The sequence below is a fragment of the Bactrocera oleae genome, chromosome 3, assembly GCF_042242935.1.
Source record: "Bactrocera oleae isolate idBacOlea1 chromosome 3, idBacOlea1, whole genome shotgun sequence".
Lineage (NCBI taxonomy): Eukaryota > Metazoa > Arthropoda > Insecta > Diptera > Tephritidae > Bactrocera > Bactrocera oleae.
In genome coordinates, this window is record NC_091537.1 from 23955954 (window position 1) to 23972552 (window position 16599).

Below are 16599 nucleotides of genomic sequence, written 5' to 3' on the forward strand. Positions count from 1 at the left end.
AACCGCGTTCAAAATTAGACAGTGGGCGTGGCACAGCCCACTTTTAGGTGAAAACCCATATCTTGAGATCTGCTTAACCGATTTCAACCAAATTCGGTACATAACGTTCTTTAGATATTTCTATGTCATAGTGCGCAAATGGGTGAAATCGGACTACAACCACGCCTATTTCTCATATAACACCATTTTAAATTCCATCTGATTCTTTCACTTTCCACTATGCAAATCAGGTAACAATGATTATATCGAGGTAAAACTTTGCGTGAATAATGCAATTAAAGTATGCCACCTTGCGGCCAAAAATTGTCTAAATCGAACCAAAACTGTTCAAACCCCTAAGTACTAAATATGTGGACCCCAGTGCCTATAGTTGACCTTCTACCGAAAATATCCGTCAATCCACAAAGAAATCTCAAACGAGTATACCATTTGACTTTGCGAGAGTATAAAATGTTCGGTTACATCCGAACTTAGCCCTGCCTTACTTGTTCCTTTCTTATTTTATCTACAATAGTTGTGAGTCGCTACAACCAAGAAGTCACGCTTCATTAATCAAATTTTCTTGTAAATGTCAAGTAACTCAAATATGTACATACATTTATTGGGAGAGGAGATTTATGGAGAGAGTTGCTCATACCTACATATAAATGTACATATGTACATACAAGTATGTATGTAATATTGTACTAACATCTATATACGTTGTTTCTAGCCAGATGCAAGCCTGTCCCCCAAAGCATGCAGTCGTGCATACAAATTAAGCTATCACAAGCCGAGAGATGATAATGAGGTGTCGACAAGTGGAGCGGCTGCTGCTCAATACTCACAACGGGAAAAATGACTAAAGAAAGAAGTCTTTGGCTTTTGGGCGACTATGGCGACGAAAACAATTCAGCAATCTTTACACAGTTTACAACTTCACTATTTGACGCTGGAAACTCGTAACGTGTTACGCACGTGTAATACGTTAAGTCGAAAGTCCACGCTCAGTTCACGAAAAGACCACGTACCAGTCTCCACCTTAGTGTGGTGACTCGTAAATCACATAGAACACAAGTTCAGCTTTTCCTTTTTATGCGTAATTGACATGTCACAGAATGCTGTGACAATATAGCTTATGCTATAAGTGTATCCTATAAGTGTATGTAGGTGCATACAGTGGAACGCATAATTTTCACAACCGCCATCTGAATCAGGCCTGTCTTCCATTACTCCATTCCAATTCTACAGCCAAATATGTCAAGTGGCGGGCGCTTAGTGAAGCTTTAAATGAGTAGTGAATGGAACTAATGGCACTTCAAGTGTTTGAGCTCATTCAATATGGCAATATGAAAATGGTGCATACATACATACATGTACTATAATAGATTTGTAACACTTGAGCAAGTAATTGGTGATTTGTTTAACTTTTCAGCAACATGGAAATTAAATGATTCGCTAAAAAACTTGCAAGTTTATGTTTGAACTAGTTTTTTATGTATTTGTGTAGTTCCAGAGACCGTGGAAGTTTGCAAAATAAATGCGCAATTCAGTCACATTTAAGTACCGTTCCCCCTTCCGAAAATTGTTACATCTGGTTGATTAGGCAAGTAGCATTTAAGCAGAATAGTTATTACGTTCTTAAAGAAAAACAGTTTCACATCGATTTTAGCGACCTTCAAACTTTTCGTTATATTTTTCAATACAGTCTCGGCGATTAGCTTTCATTGTAGCTACACTTCTTTCCAACGCCTGGGGTCAGGAACATGTCAGTTCTGGAAAATATGGAAAATGTTCGAAGTTCATTGTCTTGTTGGAATCACTTTCTTCTTGTACAAGTTTCTTCGGTCGCTGTTGACAGATTTTCTAAAATCATAGACGCCCTCAATAACGGGTGTTTTAGAGTTATACTTCAGTTAGTGAAGGACACGGTAGTGAACGACACGGTAGTATGTGAAAGATCTGAACTAAAATCCAACTATTAAAAATAGTCTACCTATTTATAAATATTAGTATTCGACTGTTATTTTGAGTTAGTTTAAGAATATTTTAAATATATTCAAGTTCATTTTTTAATTACTACAAAACATCGAGACTGGCAACCCTGCGTTTTAAGAGAGCAATAAGCTAACTCGTTTTCACAGGAAAAATACGGATATCACACGGTACAGACGGTAGAAGCGATGGTTAGTGTTCATTTTCATTACGCTCTCATAAGATAGGTTGTATCAGCTGATACGGTTTTGCGTCGGTCACTAACTGAAACATTAGTCTTTTGACAGTTCTTACTTGATTTATACTCAGTTTGGTTTGCCATTTCATACGGAACAAACTTACTCCGGAACTAAGTTTGCAAATCGTGCAAATTTAATATCAAAATAATGGGTGTGTTTAATGTTCAATCAACATAATCGTCCAGCAAAGTCGGTTTCGCACCACGTGTACTCTAGTAGATAATGCGGATCCTCAAACACCCCGTACAGTGCGCACTGAGAACGTTATTGCTGCAGTGAAGCAGTGTATCGAAGAAGCCCTGAGTGAGTCTATTCGGTATCGCGCACAACAACTTGAGCTGTGGCCATCCACTTAATTGAAGATAGATGAAACTCACTTTTGGTTGAATGGATACGTGCATAAACGAGATTGTCGCATTTGGAGTGATGATGATCCACAAGCCATTGATGAGACGCCGTTAAATAATCAAAAAATCACTGTTTGGTGTGCTCTATGGGCAGAAGGTATTATTGGTCCTTATTTCTTCAAAAATGAAACCGGCCATAATGTTATAGTCAATAGGGCACACTATAAAGCCATGATTAATGACTTTTCGTGCCTGAATTTGAGGATGTTGATGTGGACGACCTTTGGTTTCAACAAGTCAGCGCTATATGCCTTACAGTCAAAGAAACAATCAATTTATTGAAGGAAACTTTTGATGAGCGCATTATCTCGCGTTGTGGGTTAAATAAATATAAATATGTTTTATATGAAGTCGCTTGTCTACGTAGATAAGTCCTACACGATAGACGTCTTGGAAGAGAATATTCGGCGCGTTATTACTGACATCTAGCCCCAATTGTAGCAAAAAGTGGTTGAAAACTGGACCTCTCGGCTGAAATTTATTCGAGCCAGCTGCGGCAATCACTTGCCCGAACTCATTTTTAAAATAAAATAAAAACAAAACAGCCTTTAATTCAGCTTACTGTTTCTTCTGTCAACGACGTTGACTGTCGATTGATCTAATATGACAAATAGTTTTACTTGAAAATACGTGACTTCCTTTGTGCTAGTCCAACTTATTTTGAAATTTAAAGCTGCGCGATAATTTTGCTCTAGATCCCACCAAACATAGCAAGCAAAACTACTGCAGTTGAGGACCGAAAAACTCCTTTTTCGTGGAGTCAGAGCAATCTCTTAATGTGACAGTTTCTGCTCCTGAATGCTACCTTATTTATTCGCAGGGTACAGAAGTAAATACATATGTATAAATATAGGTAGTTTCGCAAAAAACTAAGCCCAGCAATAAGTTTCGCTAATCACTAATCCCGTTGTGGTTCACAAACATACTCAAGCGTAGGTATATATGTTATGTAATTTATAATGTTGGAATCTATATCTAAAAAATAAAATATGTGCATGCATATGTGAGCGTAAATTCGCACGACTTGCATAACTGGCAAAACGCTTTGGTGTTTCCTGCCGCAGCATCCACTGCGGTGCGAACTGTTGCAGCACGCCAGCAATGGGTGGTGCATATGTGTGCGCATAAAAGTAATTCAGATTTATGAAGCGAGATTACCGTTAGAAAAAAACCAGGAAAATTTTACAGTAGACGCAGTTTAAGCCCTTTCACTTTCTAGCGACGCAGCAAGTAAATATTTTTATAAAAGATGACAGTTTAAAGGAAACGGACGTGGGGAACGGGGATTGTGTAATATGCAAACTTTTTCACTTAATTAGTTGCGAGCGGAAATGCATGGCAAACAGTCCTACTAGACCAAATATATATAATATTTATACACATTGCAAGGTCTATGCTCCCTACGTCGCTTTACACTCAAGAAAAGTCACCGGAAACGTTGCATTGCGGCCCAGCGCACTAACTGGCTTAGTCGGCTGCAAAAGGATGAAACTCGCGGGAATTTCGGTTTTATTTAAAACACTAACCGAGCAACTAGCAAGCATTTGAGAGCCGGGTGACTGGCGAGGCACAACCACAATCAAGAAACAATATGCCGGAAAACGTAGAAACAGGAAATATTGTGGCAACGTTTTGGCGTAATGAAAAACGTAACGTAAAAAGGAAAATCCAATTTATACTGACAGACTTAATGAATGAGCACAAATGGTTCCAGCAAAACAGCCCTACACTAGAGGAAGCAGACAAGCCCAAAGCGGAAAGTTAAAAATTGAAAATTAAAACATTTGCAGTGAAACTTCACTTAAATAACCGCTAAGCTGGAAGTGTACGTAAATGAGAATGAAAATGAAATTTGCCCTAATTCCACCCAAAGTGTGGTATAAAACAAATGCAACACAAAAATGATAAGGAAGCTAGCAAATGCGTTTGTGCCGCACAAAAATAATGCTCCCCGGACGCAGCCACTAATCCTTCGGTTGCCGAAAGCGGTAGAGTTGCACAGAGGGTGGAATGCAAATTATTCCGGTGAATTGGGTCAACTTCAGCGCTTACAACCAGTCGACATAATAAATTTTGCAAGCTCAGCTCCATTTACATAAGCAAACATGTTTACGAATCTATAATGTATATACACCTATTACATATGTACACAGATAGTCACAGGTAGCAAAACGCACGTTTATGCCTTATGCAGTTTATGCAGTGGCATGCTTGGTTTTGTTATGGCCTGTCACCTCCGCATTCCAACAACAAACACCATACGGTAGGCTTGCAGTTGACAGCTTGTAGCTTCAGGAAGCACAATTTCGAATGATAATAAAATTTACACACTCCAATTCGGCACACATGCACCCACAAACATTTGTGTATATGAACTCAATTGCACACACACATACATACATACATTTCTAGTGTGTCACATGGCAAAGCGTGCGCATTTTTGTTGTCTCCTCGACCTGCTCGCTATTAGGCATGTAGGACAGTGGATGGATTGCTAACATAACCGTTCATTGGCGCGGTGAAGTTGAACTGGATGTTGTGGTTACGTAAAGGCCTGTAGGCGTATGTGTCCAGGCATTATGCTAGCTATCGCATTTTCTGATTACAGAGAGGCAAATTAATGATTTACTTATGCAAGGTCATGGAGTTAGCTATTGTTGTTGTTGTTATAACGATCTCCGATACTTGATCTGCTTCGACAATCGTGGATCAAAAGCTTAGTTTCTTAATGGGATTTATTTCAAAAGTGAAACAAAGAAGATGCCAAAGTATTGATCGCCAAATACCATAGATTGCCTTATACCATAGACAGATATACCATCACCTTCCGGTACAAAATTTGACATTTTCAAAATAATGAAAGAATATGATGTTGTTTGTTCAATGGCTGTAATGTTATTGAAAATGTTTGACAGGTGTCATGCCAACCAAATAGAAAAAAAATTAAGGCGGTATACCTGGTATATTTTAGCATGATTAACTGTCACATAAAAATAAAAAAGTGCGCAGGCTTTGACTAATATGCTCTGAGTGTTACCACGAGAAGCCGCAGCCTTGCTTATTCAAACTATACACCCTGACATTACGGTTTTCAAGGGGTATTACCTATTTTTCCTATATACTGGATTTTGATCCCCAAAACATAAACAACAACTACATGAAAACCCCACACTTTGGTTAGGTTTGGTTCAAAGTTTAATTTTCTTAGTGTAATGCCGTTTTACATAAAAAAGCAGAAGCAAAAAGCGACTTTATGCGTTCGCACTCTCAACTCATACTCAGCTCAGCTCCAACCTTTTCACCCAGTTTAAGTCATTCATTTGCATTTTCAACAACTGCATCTGTGCCGCTGCCCGCTTCGAGGTACGGGGTGTGTACATATATAGAGCAGAGCAGTCGCAAGATAAGGACGTAGATGCGTGAGTTCGCTTTTTGCATATGCCTTAGTTTCTGCTTCCGGCATGGCAATCGTGCAATTATGATTCGTTTTTTAGTCGAGTAGTAAAGCGTGTTAATCCATACGCATAGTGGCCACACTGTAAAGTGCAAATGTTGCACACCTATGGTAATTTATGACTGCATCTGAACATGCAATTAGCATTTAGGGTCAAGCAACTACGCACCTACATACATTTGTCGAGCACCATTCACATACCACAAGTGACACACATCGGAGGAGTCCTTGTTTTCATTGCAATTTCAATTACAGGCGCACTTGAACACCTCAAACACATAAACACCCAAACCATGAGGGCGGCGACTTAGGTTTTTGCAATTTTAAACGCTCTCAAGTGCACTAAATACTTAAAGCCTCAAAGCTGCCTCCGTATGCAAATGCTGTGTGGCAACAGCAGTCGCTCGCAGTGATTAAAAGCATTTTTGTGGCTATTTGTGGCACGTGCTGCCAATGCTACAACAGCGGCGCGGACACCTTCAACTAAGTACATGTTTTCATTCGCAGCTTATTTTCTCTTCTTAAGTTCGCATTTAAAAATAATAAAGAAGCGTTTTTTCTGCACGTACTTTTGCACCTGTGCAAATAACTGTTTAGTAATATTGTTGTACATATGTATGTGTGTATGTATGTGACGATGAATAAAGCATACGCCTTGAATTAAGTATTATTGTCGCATTTGTTTGGTTAATTTGACTTTGCTTTTATTTAATTATACTTATACATACATGCATATAATTATCAGTCGCGCCCTTTACAGTTATTAACACCACTGATTTACGCCTTTTTGCAAGCATCACCATAACATTCAAGATTCACTTAAAAGAAAATACTAAAGCGTAAATAGACGAAACCTTCAAGCGAGAATACAAAACCATATATACTTACCATAAGTACATACATAAATACACATGCTACATTCGCACACACATTTTTTCCGCTTCATTAAATACGATCGGAGCTCAGTTCACACTTGCTATTCTTGATATTGTATACACTTGTCGCACCAGAAAAATATCATCGAAGTGCTACTCGAATTACATCGTCTTTGGATAAATACAACAAGAAACAAGTAAGGAAGGGCTAAGTTCGGATGTAACCGAACATTTTATACTCTCGCAAAGTCAAATGGTATACTCGTTTGAGATTTCTTTGTGGATTGACTGATATTTTCGGTAGAAGGTCAACTATAGGCACTGGGGTCCACATATTTAGTACTTAGGGGCTTGAACAGTTTGGTTCGATTTAGACAATTTTTGGCCGCAAGGTGACATACTTTAATTGCATTATTCACGCAAAGTTTTACCCCGATATAATCATTGTTACCTGATTTTCATAGTGGAAAGTGAAAGAATCAAGTGGTATTTAAAATGGTGTCATATGGAAAATAGGCGTGGTTGTAATCCGATTTCGCCCATTTTCGCACTATGACATAGAAATATCTAAAGAACGTTATGTACCGAATTTGGTTGAAATCGGTTAAGCAGATCTCAAGATATGGGTTTTCACCTAAAAGTGGGCTGTGCCACGCCCACTGTCTAATTTTGAACGCGGTTCCCATAAAGTCATTTCATACCATCCCAGAGATAAAATTTATTGTCTCTGGCGTGTTTAATGCTTGATTTATCGCGCTTTTAGTAGTTTTTAACAGTACCGTTATATGGGGAGTGGGCGGATTTGCCACGCGATTTCACCCATTTTCACACCGTCAATAGAAGTGCTAAAAACATTTGCTTCCAGTGAATTTTGTTATTATTGCATTAGCGGGTTAGGAGATATGCACATTAAAACTATTAGCGGCGGGACCACGCCCACTTTAAACAAAAATTTTAACCGCAGATGCCCCTCCCTATTGTAATCCTGTATACCAAATAAGAGTCTTGTATCTTGTTGTGGAGCTTAGTTATGGCAATTTACTTGTTTTTGAATAATGGCGTTTTGTGGGCGTGGCAGTGGTGCGATTACGCCCATCTGCAATACCAACCGTCTCACGGTATCAAGAAACATGTCTACCAAGTTTCATGAAGATATCTCAATTTTTACTCAAAGTAGAGCTTGCACGGACAGACGGACGGACGGACAGACGGACAGACAGTCACCCGGATTTCAACTCGTCTCTTCATCCTGATCATTTATATATACATAACCCTATATCTAACTCGACTAGTTTTAAGTGATACAAACAACCGATAGGTGAACAAAACTATTATACTCTGTAGCAACAGGCTGCGAGAGTATAAAAATGTTAACTTCGGTTGCAACGAAGCTGTAATACCCGTCAAAAATACAAAAGATTCTATAAAAGAACTTGATTTTGATCTGTCAGTTTGTATGGCATAGGGATCTGGTCTGAACAATTTCATCCGAGATTACACCGTTGCCTTAGACAATAAACCGTGTTAAATTTCGTGAAGTCAAATTAAAGAATTGTCCATACCAGCACTTAATTCCTATTGTTCAGCTATATGCTATAGTGGTCTGATATCGGCGCTTCCGACAAATGAGCAGCTTGGGGAGAAAAAGACGTGTACAAAATTTCAGATCGATATCTCAAAAATTGAGGGACTAGTTCGCGTATATACAAACAGACGGACTGACTTGGCTAAATCGACTCAGCTCGACCCGAGAATAATTTTCAAAAATCAAGCACAACAAACCGAATTAGTTCAGACTTGCCAAAAACTACTACGACTACAGCCGTCCAGTTTAAATTTATTATCTTTTTGGCTTAAGCTACACTTTGGGGTTCTAAAAACATTACTCAATAGGTAAGCTAGGAAAACAAATATCCCTGTCCAAGCCACTGTAATGTTCAAACATACAGGTCATTAAGCTTTACGTAAAATTTTTAACACGTATTTTTTTCAAATCTGACGACCACAGTTGCCGGAAACTAGCGCACTTATCCATTCGATAGTCTAACTGTAGCTTTACAGATACATTATCTAGAAAGCTACTTACGATTTTTTTCTTATTATTACAATTTACTGCTAATTTTTGTAATCAATTATTGAACCAATCGGTGCTCAGATTGAAGAAAGTGGTATGGTTGGTAAAAATCGTTATTTTTTCAAATGAACTCGAATGGCTAGTGCACTTTTATAGATGAGAATGAGTTAGTAAAACACTCTCCGGTAAATTTATTCTCAAAATCGTTTAAAATTAAAATTATAAACGTTGTTGCCAAATAGAGAAGATCACTTATTTCAATTTTTTTTTATTTATTAGGTTAGTCGTATGCTTCCAAAAAAAGGAGTCAATAATAAAAAGTTGTATCACGATTTCGAGTAATGAAAACCTTGTAGTAGACCAAATGATTGCCCATGCTGTTTTTTAACTGACTAGCGATGAGACACTTAGAGGGATACGACACAACTTAAGCAAAGCTTATGGTTTCTCATTAAAATAACTGTTAGATTTCATTAGCTATCTCTTACATTAGTCATACACGAATCTATGTCTCGCCAACGGCTTATCACATGCCACAATTACTTTCATTATGTTAATCCGTAGTATTCTCAATACCGACAGACGTTTGGAGCATCCTTTCATGCAATAAAAGTACTTAAAATTTTATTTATTCTTGGTTTGGCTATTTCAGAGCGCTGCGCCTTAGTTAAGTCTGCGTTGTTTATCTTAGACAATTTTATTTCATTGTATTTTTATTTACTGTGGTTTGGATACACAATATTTTTTCAGAACATATAAGCGCCTCCTACAGTTTGTGAGCCTTTCACTTTCATGCCATAAAGAGGAGCCAAAACTGAGAAGCAGAGGATGGAGAATTTTAACGTCTATCGTACGCTGTTTTCCCCCTTGTGACAGCAGGCTTATCTAACATGGTAAAATAGCCTGAAAGTAAGCTTTCCTTTATTTGCTTATCGGCTGCGGTGGGCGAGAAAAGCAGCTGAAATGCTGTCAACTCGGGTGTTTGAAATTTTAACGCAACGCCGCTCTATTTATTCTACTTTTTATTATTTGTATATTTTTCTTATTCGGCTTTACAGTTATTGTTGTTATGACCGTTCTTAGTATTTGCGTATATTATTTGAGCGTAAATTAAGCCAAACTGTTTTCTTTCGGCCGCTTGTTTATTCGCACGCGTAACGAAATTTCTTGTTGCTGAAACTTGTTTGGGTATTGCCTCTTCAAAGGCGTGCACCAGTGTTGACCAGCAGGCGACATCAATTGTTTGCCCAATTGTTTTTCTTTTGTAATATTTGCTTGCATATGCTTCTTATTTGTAACTAAGTGTTTGAACTGTGTATAACGGTTCAGTGTATCATAGTAGCTATCATATACGCCTAAAAATAGACTACATTGCAGCAGTTGGAGGGTAAAAGCAGCGTGCCAAGTTATGCCCAAGGCATTATTTCATTGCTATTCGTTGCTTCCTTCCTACTCCACACATCCGGTTTCGCTAGGTGGGTATCCTGTGCTTTTCTTTTTATGCCTCAGTATGTGTTTGTAAAAATATGATAAGGGCTGTTGAGTATATCCAGCGTATGCGTGAGTGCCTCTTCCGAGCTCATTGTTCGCTTAAGTGCCACTCTCGCCGTTTGTACCGCTTGTTTCCTTGGTTGCGACAATAATCAAGTTCAACTAAAGTGAAAGTCTTACCGGATGCTGAGAACAGCGTCTAGTGAAAGCAGGAGAGCAGACTACTGCACACAGGTTGTGTGAAAAGTTGAGTGCAAAATAAAAATGTGTTATTTCAAAGTAGCATAAAAATGATAAGCATCCTTAGGAATACAAAAATGCACAAAAATAGACTAAACGAAATAGCCAAGCATGACAATAAATGGAAAGAATAATAAAAGCAATATGAATAATAGTGAAACAGTCAAAACAAATAAAGACTTTACTCGCAACGTTGCCATCACCTTGCATCTATTGAGCTGCCTTGGCTATGTTATGTTGGTTGCTTATGCTCAACAAAATTGAAAGGCGTGTTGTCCTGCTGTATGTGTACATATTTTTCTTATGACCTTTTGCTTTCGCCTAGTATTTTTGCATATTTTTTAGTTGCTCTTCTTTTGTTTGTTTTTAAGATAAGCTTTAAGTAGCTAAAGTGTTCGAAGTTCTCATAATGCGAGACGGCACCGTAGATTAAATATATATATTTTTTTCTTCTTTATCAATACAACATGGGCCGAAAAGTCATTAACCTAACGATATGGCGAAATTACGATCCCTACGATGATGAAAATTATGTGAATCCCAAAAATTGCTGGCTATAACCGACTGATCGCTCGACGCCAGTATTTTTGGGCAGTTTGAACAACTTCCAATATAGCAACTCAATGGACTTCCAATTGGACTCTGGTGTGTAATGCTGTATCCACGTCTCAGCCATTGCCACAAGCGATATTTAAAAAAAATGCAGCAGCCATCTCGCGCAAAGCTTTTTATTTCGAAAAAAGTCGGGAGTAACATTTTTTTGAGTTGTAATGATGTTAACTAACTCACTCAATCTCATGTTACAGTCACACAACAGAATTACTGTATTGGTTTCTGGCGTTAATATTTCCTGTGGTATTCCTGAAAAGGGTGCACCATTTGGCCAATAAGGCAATTTCAGTGTTGGCGTCAACGGTTCCACATCATGAATAACCAAAAAAAAATTGTAAATTGTCAATTAAAACATGAAATTCGCTTTCTTTCATTACAGCATCAGACGTAGCGTCTCGTTGGGACCAATAACTTGAGTACGATTCAATGAAATATAATGAAACTATTCTAGGCAAATCAAAGACTTTTCCGTCCATGTAGAATAATATAACATCGTACTACGAATTATCTGTTTCATAGAATAAATAAATATTTTTCCAAAACAATTATACGGCAAAAAATTTAAGATAATCTTATTACTTTAAATTTTATAAACTTGTATATATGTATTTTTAGTAAAACAAAAAAAATTGGTGAAGATTTTCAAAAATATTTTTTTCACTATGTTTTAAGGCTTTAAAACCTCAAGCGCTTACAAGTATTGTGTATTTACTCCATAATGCATCAACTTTCTTAGTGCACTATCCAAATGTAATATATACCAGTTCAACAATGAAAAATATTCTTAAGTCAAAACCATCTTAAAGATAAAAATCAAAATATTCTTAAAGATAAAAACATGTGTATGAACAGTCCTGCCATCAAAAACTCTTAGCTTAAAAATGTGTATTAACGCAACAATCTAACCATTTATAGATATATGCGTTACAATTTTCAGTACTAAGTATTTGATAACAATACACTATCATTTTCGCTTTAAATTGATCCATTTAAGCTTGAATCTCCTGAGCTCCAATGACATTAAATTTGTTCTTTGGTTTGCCCTTTTTGACTTTCCAATCGACACTAACCAATCACACCAATAATATTAACGAAACAAAGGGGGTTAAAGGGGAAGCTCGGAAAATTTTAAATTGTTGTGCTTTTGGTGCTACCCGCTTCCACCAATACACTTTATTCACGTAAGTCTACATTTGTATATGTGTAGGTGTGTACCTATAACTGTTATACCCCCGTTTGGGATTATATCCCCACTTTTTATATTAAAACACACATACACAGGTAGTAATGAAAGGAACCACAGTTTTTGTGTTTGTCGTCGTGCTTTTGATTTACCCACCTTTTGTGTTTGCTTCTGCTTTTGCACTTTTCACACTTTTGTTGTTATTGTCAATGCAACTTAAAATGCCGGTGTTGGTCGTCTAACTCGCTTTTTACTGAGTGCGCAACAACAAAGTACCAGAACCAGTGCATTAATCCTTTGGCATGAATCTTTTAAAAAGTTCGCTCACCTAAAAGCGTTGGCACAAACACCAAATCCAGTACTTACTGGTAAATAGGTATATCCCCGTGATCAACGTGTTATCGTAGCCTTGCGACTCTTGGATGGCGGCAATTAATTCACTTCTTATAATTAAGTTTAAGATTTATTTTTACTTCATGGTGACATTCTGGCTTTTATTTGTACTATTATTATTACACTTTTTCAATTAATTTTACAAACACTCACTTTATTCCCCTTTTCTAAGGAAGTTTCATTAACTTGATAAACTGCACATACATACAAGTATATGGAATTAATTTAATTATTGTATATTTAATTAATTTTTTTTTTTTTGTCAAATGGCGTTTATTTGATTCTTTAATATCTAATATAATATTCCTACTTCATAAAATTAACACTTGCTAATCGCCGATAAATTACGCGCACAGAAAGCACCTTAATTCGAAAGATATGAAGTTAAGAATATCTTTAGAAACGATGAAGCATACCGGGTTACCGTATTCTTATTAAATACTGTTAAACCGTATACACATAAATTACGGAATATGAAATATTAAATTTTATAATCGCACACTTGCTTGCTACGAAACCAAAAATTCAAAACAAATTCAGTTTTCACCGCCACATAAACACGAATTAAACAAATTCCAGTACACAATGTCCGATGTCCGACGTGTCGAAAGCAACAACGCGCAATAACACCACTTAGCATTCGTTGATATTGGAATAGCGATGAAAACAGTATGCTAGTGATGTTGCCGGCCAGTTTGAAAAGTGTACGAAATATTTTCCATATCTTTGCAAAAGCTTAGTTGGAAATTTTAATTAGCTATGACTAATATTATGCATATGTACTTAAATTGTCTCAAAGCTTAATATGCCAAAATAAAAACAAATGTGAAAAATGTCTAGCTGTTGTGCATTCAATTATATAAAGTTGTGTTACCTCTTACGAAAAAAATTGTATCCATAATGTCAATAAAACCATTTTTTGTTTTTCTTCTCATTTATTTGTTTACATTTTGATGATTTTATATTAATAACAATATATTCATATTCAGTTATCACTCAAAACACAAATGTACTTTTATCGGTTGAAATCTTTGCCAAATGTTTTTATGAATCAATATAAAAACGAGGCTAAACAGCTGATTTTGACATTATGCATAAAAACATTTTTGATAAACTGTTGTTTTAAGGCTATCGAAACCACTTTATATAATCGAACCATGCTGTCGTACGCTAGTTAGCAGTTGAGAAAAATTATATGAACCTTTAATCATTTTCGAATCGCGAACATTGTCGAAGCTTAAAATGTGACACAATGACGTAAAGGACTACCAAATAAAAGATTTCTTGAAATATTTCGTTAGTTTTTAAACAACAGGCTCTTTTGTTTATAACGGTAAGTCACCAGTGGCCCTTATGAACAAAATACTTCGAATACTTTTTTTAAATAGTTTATTAAATTATACAAATTTACGAATTTATGTTTATTTTGTTTTATGTAATTATTAATTTCATAATTAAAACACCAGCTTATTTGTATTAAAGTAAATCCAAAAGATAAATGCCTTTAATTCATCCGGTAACACTAGTCACTAACCAGACATTACCACAGCATTGCCAGCTGCAAACTAATGCAACGGAAAGGCGGCAGTCAAAGCGGATGTGCTGTTAGGAAGTATATAACGAATTTAAGCGTTTGTAATTATGAAAGCTAAAAAAATGCTATACATATTTAAAACGCAATAATTAAATACAATTATTTGAGATCATTAAACAGCTAATATTTGACACACCGGACTTTTCAAACGCATGGCTGTTCTATAAGCTAAAGGCAAAACATAAACAAATGGAAGTTGTCAAGGCGACGGTACATAATATACAAATACGGTGGCAACAAACAAATAAAATTACTGGTCTCTAAAAAGTATTTTGCTGCGGTGTAATTACATTAATTTTATTTATATAAACAGGCGTTAAAATGAATTATTATGATGAGGAGATTTCAATTAATGGACCAGATTCTAAGAACTTAAGCCATTTTAAAATGGATAGAATACCAAGTAATAGCAGTGGTCGGGGCGCAGCGGCTAATCGAACTGCGACTTTGCGCCAGAGTAAGAATGTAAGCTTTCGGTTCATTTGTTGTTATTAATTAGAATTATACAGGCATACTATTACATTATTTCAAAAATTTCCAATAGCAGCTGCATGGTAGCTCAACCGACGATGACGGACTACTGCAGGATATTATTGATCACGATGACGAGGATGATGATGATGATGACGACGATGTAAGTGAAATTCAGCCGCGTTTAATAGAAGGATCAGCACGAGGCACAGCTAACCAACGTCCACAGACTCGTCCGGGCAGCGCACGCAGTACTGCCAATGTATTGTCCGCTAAGCCTCTCATGCGTAGTGGTGGTGGTAGTGGACTCATTGTGCCATCCGAAAGTGAATCAGATGAAGCCGTTTCCCCACAACCGCAAATTGAAGTTATTGGAGATGCCGGAGCAGTACAATCGTCTCCCCCAGAGCTAGAGTTGTCCATCAAACCTGAATATTGGGAAAACTTAGCAGTAAATCAGGAGCTAAAAGATCTCTTTCCACACATACTAAAATATACACCGCAATCTATTGATACACCTTATCGCCTGCAACCTTTCATACCGGATTTTGTACCATCCGTCGGTGATGTGGACGCCTTTCTCAAGGTCACCATACCGCCACTATCGAAGCCTCAACGTCAGCAAGAAATCGATGAGTATTTACATAAAATGGGTATTTATCTGCTTGACGAACCATCCGGCGAACAATCGGAGCCGAGTTTGCTTAATATGAAATTGCGTTCGGTGCTCACTGGCAGTGGTTCTAACGCGCGCTCTGCATCGGCTTCATTGATTCCAACTGCCAAATCGCCCAAGGAAATTGACAAGTGGATTAATGAGGTCGAGAAATTGCATATGACCCAAACGGTGAATGATATACAACCGCGCAAAGAGATTGAACCCTTGTTGATAAACTGGCCGCGCTCGTACGCTGATGCTAGTGAAGCGGTGCAACAAGCGTATCAGCAGTGTCTGGAAGATGAGGACATTGCGCGTTATGTCCGCACACTGTGCCAACAGTTCGAGGTGGAGGGGCCTGTAGAAACACAGGTCCATTACATAATGAATGTACAGACCTTGTTCGCACTGTATTTGGCCGCCAATCAGGCATGGGAATGATTAACAGAAAATCCAAATAGCCAAAATGTTTGTAAGTGCGTATTTAAAACTTTAATGTGCCCACACTTTCTGAAGCCATACGATATTTTCGAACATATCATTCTGCCGTAAAGTAAATTACTCTTAATTTCATTTATATCTGTATTTTTATTGTTACTTATCGATATTCCAGATTAATTGTTAAAAATAAGCTTACAATCAGGGTAACTCAGACTGCGTTTTAATAATTCTCTTTGGAGTGATGGATATGTTGTATACAACGTGGTTTTGATTTTATAGCTCTAATTGAATTGCTTAGCATTTGTAGGAGCCTAAATTACTGTGTTACTTCCACATGCACCTACTGATGTACGTCCTTTCATACATGATTCTCTCTCCACGCACTCTTCGGAAAGCGAACAACTCGTTTCCCCGCCCTCCAATATTTGAGCCTAATCGCCACTCTAACAAACAACGGTCTTCACCTACTACCGATGTGCACCCCACCACTAAA

The 16599-nt window shown here is 37.2% G+C and overlaps 2 protein-coding genes across 5 annotated transcripts in view; one reads left to right on the forward strand and one right to left on the reverse strand.

Moving 5' to 3' along the window:
* MESR3 (misexpression suppressor of ras 3) overlaps positions 1-13576 on the reverse strand; it is a 126374-nt gene extending 112798 nt beyond the window's left edge. For 2 of the 4 annotated variants that reach the window (XM_070106282.1, XM_036373295.2), the window contains exon 1: positions 12706-13572. The gene's annotated coding sequence lies outside the window, so the exon portion shown is untranslated. Of the gene's footprint in view, positions 1-12705 lie in introns of all 4 variants that reach the window. The other 2 variants (XR_011395072.1, XM_070106283.1) reach the window with 2 other exon arrangements.
* Positions 13577-14548: 972 nt separating this feature from the next.
* On the forward strand, positions 14549-16238 carry IFT46 (intraflagellar transport 46). Its single transcript, XM_036373307.2, has 2 exons — positions 14549-15001; positions 15081-16238. Exons 1-2 carry the CDS (start codon positions 14858-14860, stop codon positions 16104-16106), a joined length of 1170 nt encoding a protein of 389 aa, XP_036229200.2. The 5' UTR covers positions 14549-14857; the 3' UTR covers positions 16107-16238.
* The last annotated feature ends 361 nt before the right edge of the window (positions 16239-16599 follow it).

What these genes read in the sequence shown, in the direction of transcription:
- IFT46 (XM_036373307.2), top strand. Translation starts at nt 14,858, where the DNA reads ATGAATTATTATGATGAGGAGATTTCAATTAATGGACCAGATTCTAAG. An exon ending in CTTTGCGCCAGAGTAAGAAT is followed by an intron (nt 15,002 to 15,080) that starts GTAAGCTTTCGG and finishes AATTTCCAATAG; the next exon opens with CAGCTGCATGGTAGCTCAAC.